This window comes from Podarcis erhardii (genome assembly GCF_964252035.2).
Source record: "Podarcis erhardii genome assembly, chromosome: 13".
NCBI lineage: Eukaryota > Metazoa > Chordata > Lepidosauria > Squamata > Lacertidae > Podarcis > Podarcis erhardii.
The window spans coordinates 31197254-31213094 of NC_138502.1; the positions used below are offsets into that span (position 1 = coordinate 31197254).

The window sequence follows — 15841 nt, forward strand, 5'->3', positions numbered from 1 at the left end:
GTAGGCTTTTGCTTCCATTTTCAAGTAGCCAGTTTCTATTTCTGTCTGAACACAAACAAACTAAAGTTTATTGAAACAAGCCAACTTCAGGCTGTTGTTAGTGATATGTGTATGCCACAGTAAACCATAGCTAGCACCATCCACAGTTGTCAGTTTAGACACAACAAGAAAATGCATGTATCTGAAAGCAGAAGCAAAGTCTTCCAATCTTTCGTGATTGAAGAGGGTAGACGGGGAGCACACAAGACCGCATACTCAAACTGTGGCTTTGTGTTGTGTGTGAGCACTACCACTCTCATAACCATGGTTAAGATATCATAAACAAGTTGCGAGTTGCATGTTTTCTCCTATACCTCTTCTCGGAAATGAACTTACCCTTCTCCTCAACCACAGTTAACTTCCATTGACATTGATGCTCACTATATTTGAGGCTAAGCAGGGTTAGCTGATCAGGAGTTGAATTCAGAGTTCTAAGTTGGTTTCAAATGCTGCTTAACCATAATCATGGTCAGTATCAGAACTTCCATATTTAACTTAATTGTGGTCAAGAGCACACCAGTATTTCGCCCTGCACCCATTTAGAGAATGGGAAGTTCACTTTATTTTCAAGTTGAGCAGGTAAACTTTTGTAGCTGCAAAGTGGAAAAAATTCTGTATGGTTTTTGTCCTTTTGGAGATTCCCATTTTTTAAAAGTTATAAGCTCCTTATGCAAAAATGTCAAACAGCAGGTGTACAGTGTGCATTTTGTAAGATATACCCTATTTTTCTGTGTATAAGACTAGGTTTTCCCCCTCAAAAATTAGGGTCAAAAATAAACATACATCTCCCCCCATTTTCTTAAATCTGAGTCCCTAAAAATAGGGGTTGTCCTATACATGGGTCGTCTTATAGGTGGGAAAATATGGTAATTCTCAAGTAATTTAAGGGCTGCATATGCCTTTAACAAATTTTCCAGCAATAAATCTCCAGAACCACATTAGCCCATGCATATTCTAGCATTACATATAGTGCATTGAAGACCAGTCTCATGAGCAGATTCCTTGAATAGCTTCCTTCCTTTCATATAAAACTGCTTCTAACTTACTACAAATATAAAGAGCAGTTGGGGATTTGGTGCTAGGGCAGCTGACACAAATTCATTTGAAAGATAACGCATGGCATGGGGGCATTTCCTTTGTTAGGAATTCTCTAAGCAAACGCTCCCTGTCATCCTTAGCTTGTAGGTGCATTGAGCAGGGGAATGAGGGTTGCAGTTGAAGAAAAACTGTATGTGGGGGTGAGTCTCTGCATTATACACTTAGAAAAGATCTTTGTGCAACTTTTAGTTCAATTTGTAGTTCTAAAGTAGTATACCAAGTTTTCCTTGCTGCCTAGCGCGCGTGCGCTCTCTCTCTCTCTCTCTCTCTCTCACACACACACACACACTCCATCTGATCTATCTTTGTTGCATTCCTAACGCCTTCGCCACAGATTTATGGCAGTCTTTGGGCCTGTGCAGATGCATTCTTTTTCTCAACCCATCCTGCTGTTTGCAAATTGTTTCAAGCTGCCAGGCAAACTCCTCAGGTTTGTGGGTGGGCCTTATCTTACAGTGAGAACAGAGGGAGGTTCCTTTATATCAGAACACTCTAGTGCCATATCTTTCTATGGACTGAACCCCATTCTTCCAGATTGCCAATTATTTTTGAAATTTTGAAATCCTTCCCTCTCCCACGCAAATCATTATGACCTTTGATGGTCTCCAACATCTTTCCACCATTGCTGGAAAGTTTGAGCAAAACCAGTTTGGGCAAAATGGTTAGTGGTAACTGAGCTCACTGTACTGCCACCTTTCTGATCTGGTACAGCTATGGCAAGTGTGCCCTTTAAAATATTTTGATTTAAAATAACTCTAGCCCAGGTCATCAGAAGGCATTTGGTAGGCTATAATAACACAAAGTCTCTGACTTCCTCTCTAGTTGCCATTGTTCCTATATCTTTGACCATTGAATCACAGCAGTTTCCCCCCTATGTAGATACTGTATTTTTTCTTGACCAGCCATCCCTCTAAAAGGCTTTCAGGACAAAAGAAAAAAAGAATCATTTGTTCCTTTCCCACCATTTCCCAAACTTCCATTCATAAAAAGCATTTCCCATCTGCCGTTTTTCGAAGTATTTGTAAAAAACAATAAATTTATTAAAAAATCTGCTGAGTGACTAAAAATCTACCCCCGTTTAATCAGTCAGTGTTAACTGATTATTTAATTGTAGCAGCCCTAGTTATGATGGCTCTGTGCTAACCAAATGAATGTTCAAATGGAGCAGATGGAACATAGTTTGGCCATTTGCCCAGCCTGTCACTGCTCCCACTGGAAAAAAAGAGGTGTAGACCAGAAACAACTTTGCAAAATTTTGCAAGGAGCATAAGAGACCTTTTACTTTTTTGTACACAATCATGTGATCATTGGGTTTTATTTCCTTTCTCTGCCTGTCTCTTCTTGAAAAAGCCCTTTTAAAAATTATTCCCCGGTAGCTAGATTGAAGTGTGACTAGGAGACTTTGAAACATATTGGTGTGGAGTGGTAGTGCCCCTGACCACAACTCACCTTGTATCCTTTTTCTGTGTATCAGTTCTAGAGTAAGCCTTTCTATTCACTCTGTGTGCCTCATTTTAAAGAAGTCATGCCTTGTAGATCTGTGGCTTCCTCCTTTTTCATCCCTGCGTGCACTGAGCTAAAGGACACAGCAACAGCATTAAAATAATAATAACAGTAGTAGTAGTAGTAGTAGTAGTAGTAGTAACAATAATAATAATAGAGCCCACCCTTTTAGCTCAGTTCCTGTTACACAGAGTATCGGAATACTGGCACCTATATCTCTGGCGTTCAACATGGCAACTGCAATCTCATTAATGTGGGGCGAATTTCAAAGCATCAGGAGGTGAAGCAGCCATGTTAACGCTTTAGCTAAGAGTGGATAATGGGGTCCTAATAAATAGGTCTGGAGAGTTGCAGAGTTTTAGGAGTTGTAATGACCTGGAAGCCTCTTTCCATGCTTTGGTTATGCCAATTAGTAAAACACCCCAAATCCAAAAATTCATTATATAATAGTTCCTTTTGTAGAGAGTTTTTGTTGGTGAACTCTTGCAGGGTTGAATAAATAGTTGCTAGCTTTGTGATAATTTGTGAAATTAACACAACAAACTGACGTGTAACTGAGGAAAGTTATTTGCTGAGCTGCCTTTTTTCAGACCAGTTATTTTTAAATGAGATGTATTTTTGAGGGGTAGGTGTGATGGTGCTGTCTTCCCTCATTTCCCTCTGAGGAAAAGTACTCTTTGTTGCATCCTAGCAGATATGAAATGTTAACCTTGCTGTTTTCACCTATAAGCACGAAGCACTCTTGTTTAGATGAGTTTGATAGCTTGGTTGATTTCAAAAATTGTGCTTTTCTCTCTAAGTCACCTTGCTTCAGTCTCTGTTCTTTCTCATACACAGGGAAACTGCACTGCTGATAGATCCCAAAAACTCCTGTTCCTCCTCCCGCCAATGGGTGGCTCTCGTCGTGGGCCATGAGCTTGCTCACCAGTGGTTTGGGAACCTTGTGACTATGGTACAAAAATTGTATTTGACTTTACCTTGCTCTGGGCTTAGATCAAGGTTACAGTGGTACCTCGCAAGACGAATGCCTCGTAAGACAAAAAACTCGCAAGACGAAAGAGTTTTTCGTTTTTTGAGTTGCTTCGCAAGACGAATTTCCCTATGGGCTTGCTTCGCAAGACGAAAACGTCTTGCAAGTTTGTTTCCTTTTTCTTAAAACCGTTAATCCCATGGGAATCCGTGCTTCGCAAGACGAAAAATTCGCAAGACGAAGAAACTTGCGGAACGAATTAATTTCGTCTTGCGAGGCACCACTGTACTCAGTTTCCCACCTATTACTTGTCCTGAGTGTATCTGCTCATGGTCACAGCAGATGCCTCATGTTTTCGTATGGTACTGCAAGTGTGCATGTCTGCCTATGCAGAGTATTATTAGGAAAAACAGCAGTATTGGGGCATCAGCAGCACCTGGAGATTTTCAGTGGGTTAGATGTGGCCCACAGGTTGCCTCATGAGACGCTGTAGGGAGAAGTGTTGTGCACTACCATTGAACATTTTGTCTGCTCCCCTCTAGGATTCACAATGCCCAGCAATGCGAAAGAATGTGCCATAATAGACAATAAAGCATTGAATTAAATAAATAATAATAATAATAAGGTTAAAACCTCACACTTGCATTATCTGCTTAACCCAAATACCATTACGATCCCCCTCACCCATTGCAAGTCTAGGCAGGTCAGAAACTTCTGATTGGTGCAAATCTGCAAATTCACCAGACTTGCAGATATTTTTCATAATTCTAAAATTAGTATCCATGGGGAGAGGATCTATGAAGGGAACTGATGCTTCTTCTGGCATATGGGGTGATCCACACATTTACAAGTTTATCTTTGCAGCTATAAAGTCTTTTAAACGTGTAGGGAGCTGAAATTCTTAGGGTGCTGAGTTAGATGACAATTAGGTATACCTCAGTGGTATTGGTGTAAAATCACTAAATACAGACCTATTTATAAACTTAACATTCAAATCCAATAAGTACTATCCACATGTGGAAAAGGATTTCTCTCTGTGACGTTTCAGGGTGCTTGTTGAATTTCCATATGATACAGCAGGAATGGTGAACCTGTGACCTTCCAGTTTGATTATTATTTATTTCATATGTTTATATACCACTTAATACTAAATCTCTAAGTGGTTTACAAATATTTATTTATATTGTTTGGACTCCCAACTCCATCAGCGTCATTCACCATGGCCAGGTTGATGAGATTTGTAGTTCAATATTTGGAGGGATAAAGGTTCTCAGTCCTTGCCTTAAGATCTAGGGGAATAGCTTTCTTTTCCTCCTAATGTCTCCATAACCAGTGCCCACAAGATAACTTTACTTGCAAATGAGAGGAAAGTTTAACCTCTTTTCTTTTCAGTTTAATTTTTTGTATGTCATTCCCCCCACCCCTTCATTACTGGCAAGGCCACCTTTCCTCCTTTGTCACATGACCTCTCTGTTGCTACAGTAGAACTTGTTGAAATGGAAAAACATTATTCACAAAACCAGTGGCATATTTTTAGTAGTTGACATACCACCAGGGCAGTTGGAAACATGGCAGAGGCAGCTTTGTGTGACTAACCAGCTCTTCTATGAAATGAAGGAGGGACTCAGGAGAGAGCTGACCTTTTCAATAAACCCAGCCGTACCAAAGCATGCAGCAGTATTCACCTGACTCTATGGGCTTTTCAAATCCATTTATCAAATCAAAGTAGCTCCCCCCCCTTTAAAAAAAAAAAACAAAACTCCCAGCAACTTGTGTGCCAACTTTTCTTTCTCTTTGCATGAGTTCAATACACTATTTTTGCTTGCATGTCTGGCGTGGCTAGCTGGTGATAAGCACAGACACTTTCCACAGAAAGAAATGGTTCTATCACACTTGGTGTGCTAGTGTTAGACTTCAGCAGGCACCACAGTCCTGAGCTAATGAGATTATTTTCACTGAAAAGGCATGAGATGTTGGCCAATAATTCTATTGGTTCTCAATCCCTAAATAAAACTTCTGCATTCTTCTTCCCCATTACGGTTGCAAAGATTCTCAATTGTACTTGAGAATGTGACTGCACTGGTAGATTTTCATGCACTGTGCGCCTAACAATAGTGCACATGGCTCATGCTGTTCACACTTTATCCTGTCTCTATTTGGAATAGTGTATGCACCCTGCCGGATGGGCAGGGGTACCTTTACCTTTACCTATGCACCACTTCTTAGCTTGTGAGATTCACTGTTCATACCACATTAATCAAGCAGGTATTATTGTAATGTCTATTTTCGATTTTGTGGACAAATGTCTTGCATTGTCTTCTTTTCCATTCTTTCAGTTATGCCTCTTAAAAAATAAGTACCGTAAATCTATTTTTCTCCACCCCCTAACTGACTCTGTATCCCCAATTAGCAACAATCACGCATCAGATTAACCTCACGGGCTACAGTACTTCCACTGTGCAAAGCACAGAAATTTGTCTGGGTTCTATAAACCAGCATTCTGAATTATACATGCATAAAGTTCATCTAGAGACTGGTTTAAGACCATAAGATGGGACAGGTTTTTTTAAAGATAAGTAGGTCTTGCCCTGGTCTGCATGGGAGGCTGCCTATTCTGAGAATTTCAGCTGGTTTTTTAAAAAAATAAAATAAAAAGCCCATTTCTGGTATCTGTGAACATAGGTTTGAAAGACAACACATTGAACATTGAAGTTGGAGGGTGCTAAGGGGGTGGTAAGGCAGGATTTTTTAACCCTCTTCCCTTCAGCTGCAAATCACGTGACCAGCAATTATTGCTACGTGGCTCAGTTTGCCTTGCAGGCCTGCATTCGGCTGACTGACTGCCTAGATGAAACTTTCAAAGACCACAAAAATGTGTAAAAGGAGAATATTTTCTAGGTGGTGGGAGGGGGGGAATTGAAAAGTGTGGTTAGAGTGGATTTCATCATTGTCCTCACTTGCATTAATCCTGGTAATGCTTCTGAGCATTGAAGCCCTAGAACTTTACCTTGAAACCTGATCTACTTGAAGCTGCGATAGAGTTGGGAATTTCTGTTCCCCCCCACCCACCCACCCCAACATCAAATTCAGATTGAGTTTATCTAGAATTCAGTTAGTTATTTCTTATCCACTGGTGGGGTTCATTCTTACTTGATACATTTCATTCTGCACAGAGAACAGTTACTGTGTTGCAGCTTTCACTTGTATTGTGTTTCCCATTTCTGTTTAAAATCTTAGCCTACTAAACAAAGGCATTCCTTCAGTGGCTGATAGAGAATGTTCCCATTTGATTTATTCCCCACAATACTGCAGCCATCTCTCCCCCCCCCCCCCCGGGCTGCTACTGAGATTTCATCAAGCGTTGTCTTCCTAGTTTTTAAGGTGTGGGGACTAGAAACTTGCTTTGTAAAGACATTATTTTATAGAATGCCGAGTTCTGTGTTTTTTCTGCTCGTACACAGAATTGCACAATATTTGTTAGTAAGGAGTTCCACATCTCTAAGAGAATCAGAGGTTTCAGTGATGGAGACCTGAGATCTCAGAGACCAATGGCAACTCCTTGTCCTTTTATCTTGATGCTCTGGTGCTCTGCTTTTAGTATCAGCAATTTTCTCAATTCTTCATAGGAATGGTGGACCCATCTATGGCTCAATGAGGGCTTTGCATCCTGGATTGAGTACCTCTGTGTGGACCATTGTTTTCCAGAATACGATATCTGGACACAATTTGTTTCTGCCGATTACACACGAGCTCAGGAGCTGGATGCCTTAGACAACAGTCACCCTATTGAAGTGAGTGCCAACTGCTGCAATCAGTGGAGTTTGCATATGCTTTGCCGCATCTCTCTCATTGTTAGAAATTCTTCCTCTGATAACGGGCTGGGGCGCCAGAGGAAAGCAACCAAGAATGCTTTATCTTAGAGACTAAATGACTTAGTTACCTTAACACTGCTTCTTATATCTGTAACTGGAGATGCAAATCAAATGTGGTCTCTTCTGATGCCTTGTTGCCTTTCTCACCCCAGGTCAATGTGGGCCATCCATCTGAAGTAGATGAAATATTTGATGCAATCTCTTACAGCAAGGGTGCGTCAGTAATTCGAATGCTACATGACTACGTTGGGGATGAGGTAAATCTATAACTTTACTGCCACTGACATCTGGGGTAACTGTGGATGTTCTGTGTTCTTTTATGTAGAAAGGGTTGTGTGGTAAGGAGCTTGGTGGATCAAGCAAAGGTCCATTTAGTCCAGCTTTCTGTTTCCAGCAGCTGCACAACCAGATACCTCTGGGAGTTGAGCAGCAAAACATGAAAGTGGTGGCCTTCTCCTTAGCTTTGTCTTTAGCATCTGACATTCAGATCCTATCTCTGTATATCTCTCTCCTTCCTTGGAGCTTTTTAAGCAGAGGTTGGATGGCTATCTGTCATGGATGCTGTAGCTGAGATTCCTCCATTGCAGGGGGTTGGACTAGATGACCCTTGGGGTCCCTTCCAGCTCTACAATTCTATGATTTGATGTTGGTTCCATTACTCTATGTGGCTAATTGTGACCCTTATTAATATTAAATATGCTCCATACATCTGGATGCAACCCAGGATCTTTATTTGCCTTAAGCTGAAATTCTTACTCTCAATCACTTTTGGGAAGATCTGGTTGGTTCCCAGAATTGGATTTGGGTTGGTTCCCAAAATTCTCTGGTGTGTAGAATCAACACGTGGGGCACAAGAGCAAGTCACAATTTTACATGTTATGTAAATAGGCACCCTGCATTCACCTGCTGTCCACGCCTCTTGTTTTTTATGGCGTAGTATGTATGATTTGAATTCTAAGTCAATACCAGACTTCATGTTTTTCAATTTTGTCATTTTTAATCATTAAAATGATATTGAAACTGCTTTGTTAACACTTTTAATCTTCCTTAATTCAGTATTCCAAAAAGCTGCTCACATATGGCTGTTCTAAAATTAACCGCTTTAAAAGACATATTTGTAAATGCATTTTGCAGTGAAAGAATAATTGTTATAGAATGAAATGGAAAGCAGATAAAGTTTTTCAATACTGATTTTAATCAAACTATCCATTTAAGTGCCCAAGTGGACTTTGCAATTTCAAGGTTCCTTATTTTTCAACTAATGTTTAAAACGTTTTGAAATGTTTTTTGAATGCTTAATGTATCAAAATGGTTGCAAACAGCACAAAATATCTGTGAGCAGCAGAGAGGTTAAGTTAAAGTGGTTAGGAGTTGCCACAGGATTGGAAGGATCAAAAAATTGGTATTGGGGCTTAATAGTGTAGAGGCTCAAAGCCTATCTAAAAGTCACATTATTTAGTTTCACATGTTCCAGCACTCTTAAATTAAGCAGTGAATTCCTGTTGCAGAAGCTTGTGGCTCTGTTCCTCAGCAATATTGCCAGTTTTAAGGGACTGCCTACTACTAGAAGAGTGCAAAGATGGTGCACAAATTTAATCTGCGTTTGCCAAAAAAAAACCTGCTAGCTCATGAAAAGAATCAATAGTTTGGTGGAAAAGAACACATTACATTCCAGTCCCATCCAGTGATAAGCTAATTTTGAAGAAGTTGTTTATATTAAATAAAAATAAAAATATTACATTTACAGGACTTTCGGAAAGGAATGCACCTCTACCTTACCAAGTTTCAGCATAAGAATGCAGCTACAGGTAATTGGCTGTTGTGTTTGTACTCTCTCTTTTGTTGTCCCCAGAACATTACATTACACAGAGAAGTTGCACCCCCCCAGTGATAATTTTTTTCTGCCTGAAATGCAGGGAAGTTCACCAGCAAAGTGTTTCCTTTCAAACTTTATCTGTATGAGTGTGTGATCCTTCTCACAATACTTTTCTCTGACCATCTGGAAATTTGCAGTAGTAATAGGCTAAATTTACTTTGGGGAAAACCCAGGTCAGATTCTGAATTGGAAATGTGGCTTGTTTATTTCCTGACCCTGATCTTCTATTCTGATCCTCTGCTAACCCCCCACCCCACCCCAATGATCATACATGAATTAAATGTCTGAAAACCAATAATAGACGATGGAATGGGAAGAAGCTCATTTTGCTTTTACTGCTCTTAATATATGTAATACAGTCATGTGGTTAGTTCTGTACAGAACAGAGAGCTGAAACTATACCTCTCTGCCAAGGGAGGGATTGCACCCTGTCGATGCTTTTTTGGGTTACTGTTCCAAGTATTCAGTAGTGTTTCTGACCATCAATCTGAAGAGCTGCTTTTGACTTGCTCAAGGACTTGACATTATTTAAAGGGAGCTTTGCCTGAACAGCAGAACCTCAAGCCATATCACAAATTGTCGTTTCATTGTCGCCTCCCATTTCAAAAGTAGATTCCCCTGGGGGATGGAGTCTTCTCCTTCTAACAAGGCAAACCCAAAACTCAATTGGGTGTTGCAAACAAGTTGTGTGGCTCTTTGCATTCCAGCTTCTCTTCAAGCAAAAGGATTTGTGGGTGGGAGAGGAGGAAGTTCTGTCAGCAGTTATTTTCCATCAGAATGTAACTGGCAGTTGTATGGCAACTCAAAGCCAGTTCAGATGTTAGCTCCCCCCGCCCCCTTTTTGCAACATTTCAGTAATTTCCCACTTCCTTGGGAAATATATTGGCTACAGCACAGAGAACTGAGGCACATACCTAAGTTCTCTTGAAATAAGTGGAATTTAAGTACTTAACTAAGTGTTTAAATGTTGTCAACTTGAACTTGCGCTTTCCCTAACAGATCTGAGTTGTTCCTTTTGTGCATTGACAAGTCATACCCGTACATTGCAGACAGTTTCGGATTTCTCAGGAACTTGCTAGAACACAAGCAGCCTAGCTGCTTGGACAGAATTGGGATTAGGGAAGCCAGCGTGGAATGATGGGAGTAGGCAGGGAAACAGAAATGAAGTCTGGGCACACAAACCGCCTCAGAATGTAAGCTCACAGAAGGGACAAAGAGAAACAAATGAGAAGCCCAAGTGAGATCAGGAAGAAGCATAATCAAAGAATTCCTGGCACAAGCTGTGAAGCAGCCTGGCAGCAGCCTATTTTCTTGCTGACAGACCAGCATCAATGAACACTGAACAGCCAAATAATTCCAGAATGTCACTGGCAGTCAGAAAGACAGGACTGAGAAGAGATTTCTGATGCACTTCAGAACCCATACGAGATGTTCTGGATTTTGTGGGACTCCTGGCAGTTTTTAAGATCCATGTTAACATAATTCATTGATCAGTGCAGGCTTAACTGGTCATAACTCTGCTGTCTGCAGATGCAGAAATATGCAAATGTATTTCAGTTTCAGTTGGCCTATGGGAATTAACTGCTGCTTTGCTGTTTTATTTTCAGTGTTACATTTGCTTTTTAATTTAGATTTTATATTGTTTTAATTGTTGTGAACCTCTATATGTAACTTCAGTGCATAGTAATATAGATACATTTTAAATAAAAAACCAAAGCAATAGCCAGATCCATCCTAGTACAGGTGTGTATTCATTTCTAAAAGAAATTTAAAATAAGTTCCCATTAGTTCCTAATTAATCTCTTGAGAGAAATGAATGAAAAGTACAAAACTGAATGGGAGAAGCAAAATCCTTTAATTCCCCAGAGGCTCCTGGAGGACAGCCTTTATGCTGGGATGCTCTTCCTCTGATTGATCAGGCAGGGTCATGTGTCAATGCTGTCTTGCGGGGAGGAGTCATCCCATAGTTTCCAGACCATCCCTGCTTTCAGCACTGAACAAATTCAGTGAGTGAATTTTCTTGGTTTTTTTCCTGCAATTTAACTGGTCCGTCCCCGTCCCCCCAATTACTTCTTCCTTGGACTGTTTCAGGGTACGTTGATTACTTCCCTCTTTTCAACCCCTTCTTGGATTTCACCTCCCTCTTGCCCACCCCCCTTTAAAGGAAGGGAAACAGGGCAGTGCAATCCATTCCCCTTGGGCAGCTTCTAACTGGGAGAATTCAGAAGCCAGTGAATCTCCAGCCTGCAGGCAATTCTCCTAATAGTTGCTCAGCACACTGCACAGACTGTGCGCCTTTTTATAGGTCCAATCCAGAACCTTTGTTTTCACCACGTGCAAAGTGCTGACTTCATCAGGACTACAAGAGGGAGCCACTGGATTTGAGCCAGCCTATTTTTCCTGGCTCTGGAGCAGCCAGAAACCATGTGGAGAAGACCCTGAGATCAGCATGCACATGGCATTACATTGCTTAGCAAAGGATATATCAAGGGAATATTCTGTAGGAGGCCAGGGATGAGGTAATCCTGGAGTCTTTTAAAAGTGGCAAGACATGAAAACTGTCCAGTCTGAAGCATAAAGCACTGGGAAGTTTAAAGAATGGCACCCCATAATAGCTTTTGGGAATCCTTTTTGCAATCTGTCTAAAGCACCTGCAGTTTTCATGATATTTGGGTTTCATTTAAGAAATGGAGGCACCAGAAAACAGGCTGGATCAGCACTGCAGTCAGTGTAGAATTGTAACAAAGGAGAAATGAATGAAACAAAGGAAATGAGACAATCATTGTTAGCATCCGTCTGTCTCAGAAGACAATGGAGGAGCGAGCCTATTGGGGTGAAGTCAAAGTGTTGAGACAATAATGAGTGGAAAGCAAAACATTTTTTCTAAGTGCACATCCCTAGAAAACATGGGCCTAGTAATTTGGGGTGCTGTCATAGCTTAAAACTGTGATACCAAAGACATTTGCATTGCCGTAATGACAACTTTTATTTCAGGGGTATTCTCACTGGCTCCAAGTAGGAGGTTTGAAAGTGGCAGCAGCATTGAGTTGAGAGGGTCCTGATGCTGCAGCTGTGTGTAGATTGGTGGTTAGGAAGATTGGACAAGGGAAGCAAATCCCCCTGTAGGGTTTCACTCCCTTTCCCCCCATTGGTTTCATGGGAGTAATGGCTGCTTGCCTTGTCAAAAGAATTTGTTGGAGCTGTGAACAAATTGTTTGGAAATTACTCTTTGCATTAAAATTATTTTAAAATTATTAACAGCAGTAGAATTGTAGAGAATTGTGTGTTGGTATTAATGAAACTGCAGCTGCTTACTAGCTGGGGGAGCATTTTCATGTGAGTTTTTTTCTCCTTCCACAGAGGATCTTTGGGAAAGCCTGGAACAATCGAGTGGTAAACCTATTGCTGCTGTGATGAATACATGGACCAAGCAAATGGGGTTTCCACTTGTTTATGTGGAGGCAGAACAGGTAGGTATATTACTTTCTTACTTTTATAGTGGCTCAGTTGAGACAACATGCAAAATGATTGCACTTTCAAACATAGACACAAATCCCAGTTTGTTTTCCATCTGCTCGTCACTCCCATTTCTGTATTGAAAAGGGCCCTCTGGAACAACAGCTGTAACTTCTGGCTTGTCAGTTCAAATATTATACCAAACCTTAGTTAGCTTGAATAGTATTTTGTGTACACACTAGAAACTCTAGTTTTCTAACTTGATCACAAACCGTAGTGTGTTATTGCAGACATCATGCCATTCCGTACTTACGCTTCCTGAACCATGGTTGAGCTTGATGCCTGAATTACGCATTTTCTGTCAAACACAACACGTGCATTCACACGTCACCAGCATCTAAGTTGAATAAATGAGTCAAAATTTCAAAAACATTGAATTTACATGTTCTTACTGTGATATTGAAGGCTTCATAAAATTTGTGATATTTTAGAGATGGCAAAGGCAGAAAATGTATTCCTAATTGGAATGGTTGACTAAAGTGGATACATTATGCAAATAAAGCAGATTTGCAAGCAGATTTTCCTAGCATCACTTGTGGGAGCAACTGAATTGATTAGTTAGTGTAGACATTGGTGATAATACTGATGGTTATATACTCTGCACTTAAAAATCCAATGATGGGTAAATTGTGCAAATCACACTAATACTGTATATTTTTGTGTTCTATTTCTGGAACAAATGAGGAATGAAGATGCAGGGTACTGAAGCCTCACACCTGGATTCAGCTACTCCTCTTGCTTAAGCATTGCTCACATGAACTTTCAGTAGTTACCTTCATAGCCAGAAAGTCTTAAATTCCTAACACTGAATGCTGCATCAAAACTACTGATACAATTTGGTGCATCTGTTTACATGGATTCATGGATTACCAAAAACCTCAGCTCTAGAGTCCCTTGCTGATTACAAAGTTGGCAAATTCCTTCTGAGATGTTCTTTATTTTTTATTAAAATGCTTGCATGCCGTAATTTCATTTAAAAATAGCAAAGCGATTTGCAACAATTTGCAATAAAAAACACATAAAAATTAAGCCATTTTCTTCTTTCTTAGATCTAATTTATTTGTAACTTAAAATCAATAAAATACAAATTTTTAGAAAGATTAAAATAGATCACCAGCTAATTATTAAAGAATTCTTTTTTTTTAATTGTCCACATAAGCCTGGTGGCAAAGAAAAGTTTTCAGCAAACTTTTCAGCAAATAAAGAATACATCTGCTGATTGAGAACATTCCACAGGGCTGGGCCAATGTTACCAAAGGTCAGTTTTGTCCCGATATCAAATGAGCCTCACCAATTTATTAAACAACCAGTAATGCTCCTACAGATTATTTTAGTCATTGAAACATTTCTATCCTGCTTGTCAGTCCTAGGATGTCTATAAATAAAACATGAAAACAATTTAAATAACACAAAATCTAGAATGAGGTTGAGGGGGAGCCAGATGAGAAATATTTTTGCTGCTCTCTAGAAAGCAGTTATAATAAGGGAGCCTAGGCAGTACAGCTTTGAAATGGTTTGTTGCTTAATTTGGACTTGCCATTGAAGTCCATTCATAAGCTGTACACAAATTCTGTTTCTCCATTTGTGGACAATTCTCCAAATTCTGAAGTCCATTTGGAAGAATGTCCCTAATTCTGTTTCTCCTGTGCCCCACCCCACCCCTGCATCTGATTCCTCTGAGGAAGAATAGCAGGTGCTAAAGGTGTGAGATGGATGAGTTGCTTTCCTAGAATGCCCTTGCTCCTCCAGTGCTTTGTGCAGCAGACTGTTTTTAACAGTGCATTGCTGTGATAACTTTCAAAATCTTAGATAAGGATTTTTTTGTCTGTGTTTGGGGTCTTCCCCACCAAAAATAACAAGCTTGTAAATGCAGGAAGGAAACTATCCTAAATTGTTACTTGGAGCTGCAACTAAAAACAGAATGGATGAAGCAGTAGAGTAGAGAGCAGGATTTATGGGAGAGGGTTGAGAAAACAGGACTCAGGTGTGGGAAGAAGATGGGAAATGTAAATGGTGTAGCAAGCCTCAATTTTCTAAACACTAGAAGAACGCGGGTGGCGCGGTAGGTTAAACCACAGAGCCTAGGACTTGCCGATCAAAAGGTCGGCGGTTCGAATCCCCACAACGGGGTGAGCTCCTGTTGCTCTGTCCCTGCTCCTGCCAACCTAGCAGTTCAAAAGCACATCAAAAGTGCAAGTAGATAAATAGGTACCGCTCCGGCGGGAAGGTAAACGGCGTTTCCGTGCACTGCTCTGGTTCGCCTGAAGCGGCTTAGTCACACTGGCCACATGACCCGGAAGCTGTACGTCGGCTCCCTCGGCCAATAAAGTGAGATGAGCGCGCAACCCCAGTCAACCACGACTGGACCTAATGGTCAGGGGTCCCTTTACCTTTACTAGAAGAATATCCATATTCGTTTTTAATTAATGTGACATTATACAACATTTTCCAAAGTACAAGTACTTATGTATTCATTAGACGTAACTCTCTAAAAGGGAGCCAGTTTAAGTCCCATGCTGCAAATGCTATTTTGGGGGCAGAAAAAGTGCCTCATAAGGCTCTCCAGTGATTTCATTGCTGGGCTGAGATTTGCAGCAGGAACTTCCTGTGTCATGACTCATGCTCTTAAGGACTGAGACCTAAGCACTATTCCAAGTTTTGGTATGACTTTCCTCTAAAACAATTGTAATTTAACATAAAGTCATAGAGTCATATAATACAACATTATGATAAATTATCAATTGTGGCAAATTTGCTTCATTTGAAAAGAAGGGTGCTATAAGGCACTTAAGTTATTGGTTTGGGAGCACCGCCCCCTAATCCCAGATGAGAAGTGGTTTTGGTTACTCAGCAGGGTGCTCAGATGTGTTTTCTTCCATATCCATCTTTCAGGTCGTTGCCTTCATTTATAAGCCACAACACTCACTCCTCAAATAATCATCGGGATGGTTGTGGTTAAGCATAGAA

The 15841-nt window shown here is 40.5% G+C and overlaps 1 protein-coding gene across 1 annotated transcript in view; it reads left to right on the forward strand.

The window, feature by feature from the left end:
• NPEPPS (aminopeptidase puromycin sensitive) overlaps window positions 1-15841 on the forward strand; it is a 73483-nt gene that overhangs the window by 40357 nt on the left and 17285 nt on the right. Inside the window, exons 9-13 of the mRNA XM_081837653.1 lie at window positions 3478-3592; window positions 7237-7401; window positions 7635-7739; window positions 9230-9290; window positions 12719-12828. Coding sequence (XP_081693779.1) covers window positions 3478-3592; window positions 7237-7401; window positions 7635-7739; window positions 9230-9290; window positions 12719-12828 — 556 coding nt within the window. The remainder of the gene's footprint in view (window positions 1-3477; window positions 3593-7236; window positions 7402-7634; window positions 7740-9229; window positions 9291-12718; window positions 12829-15841) is intronic.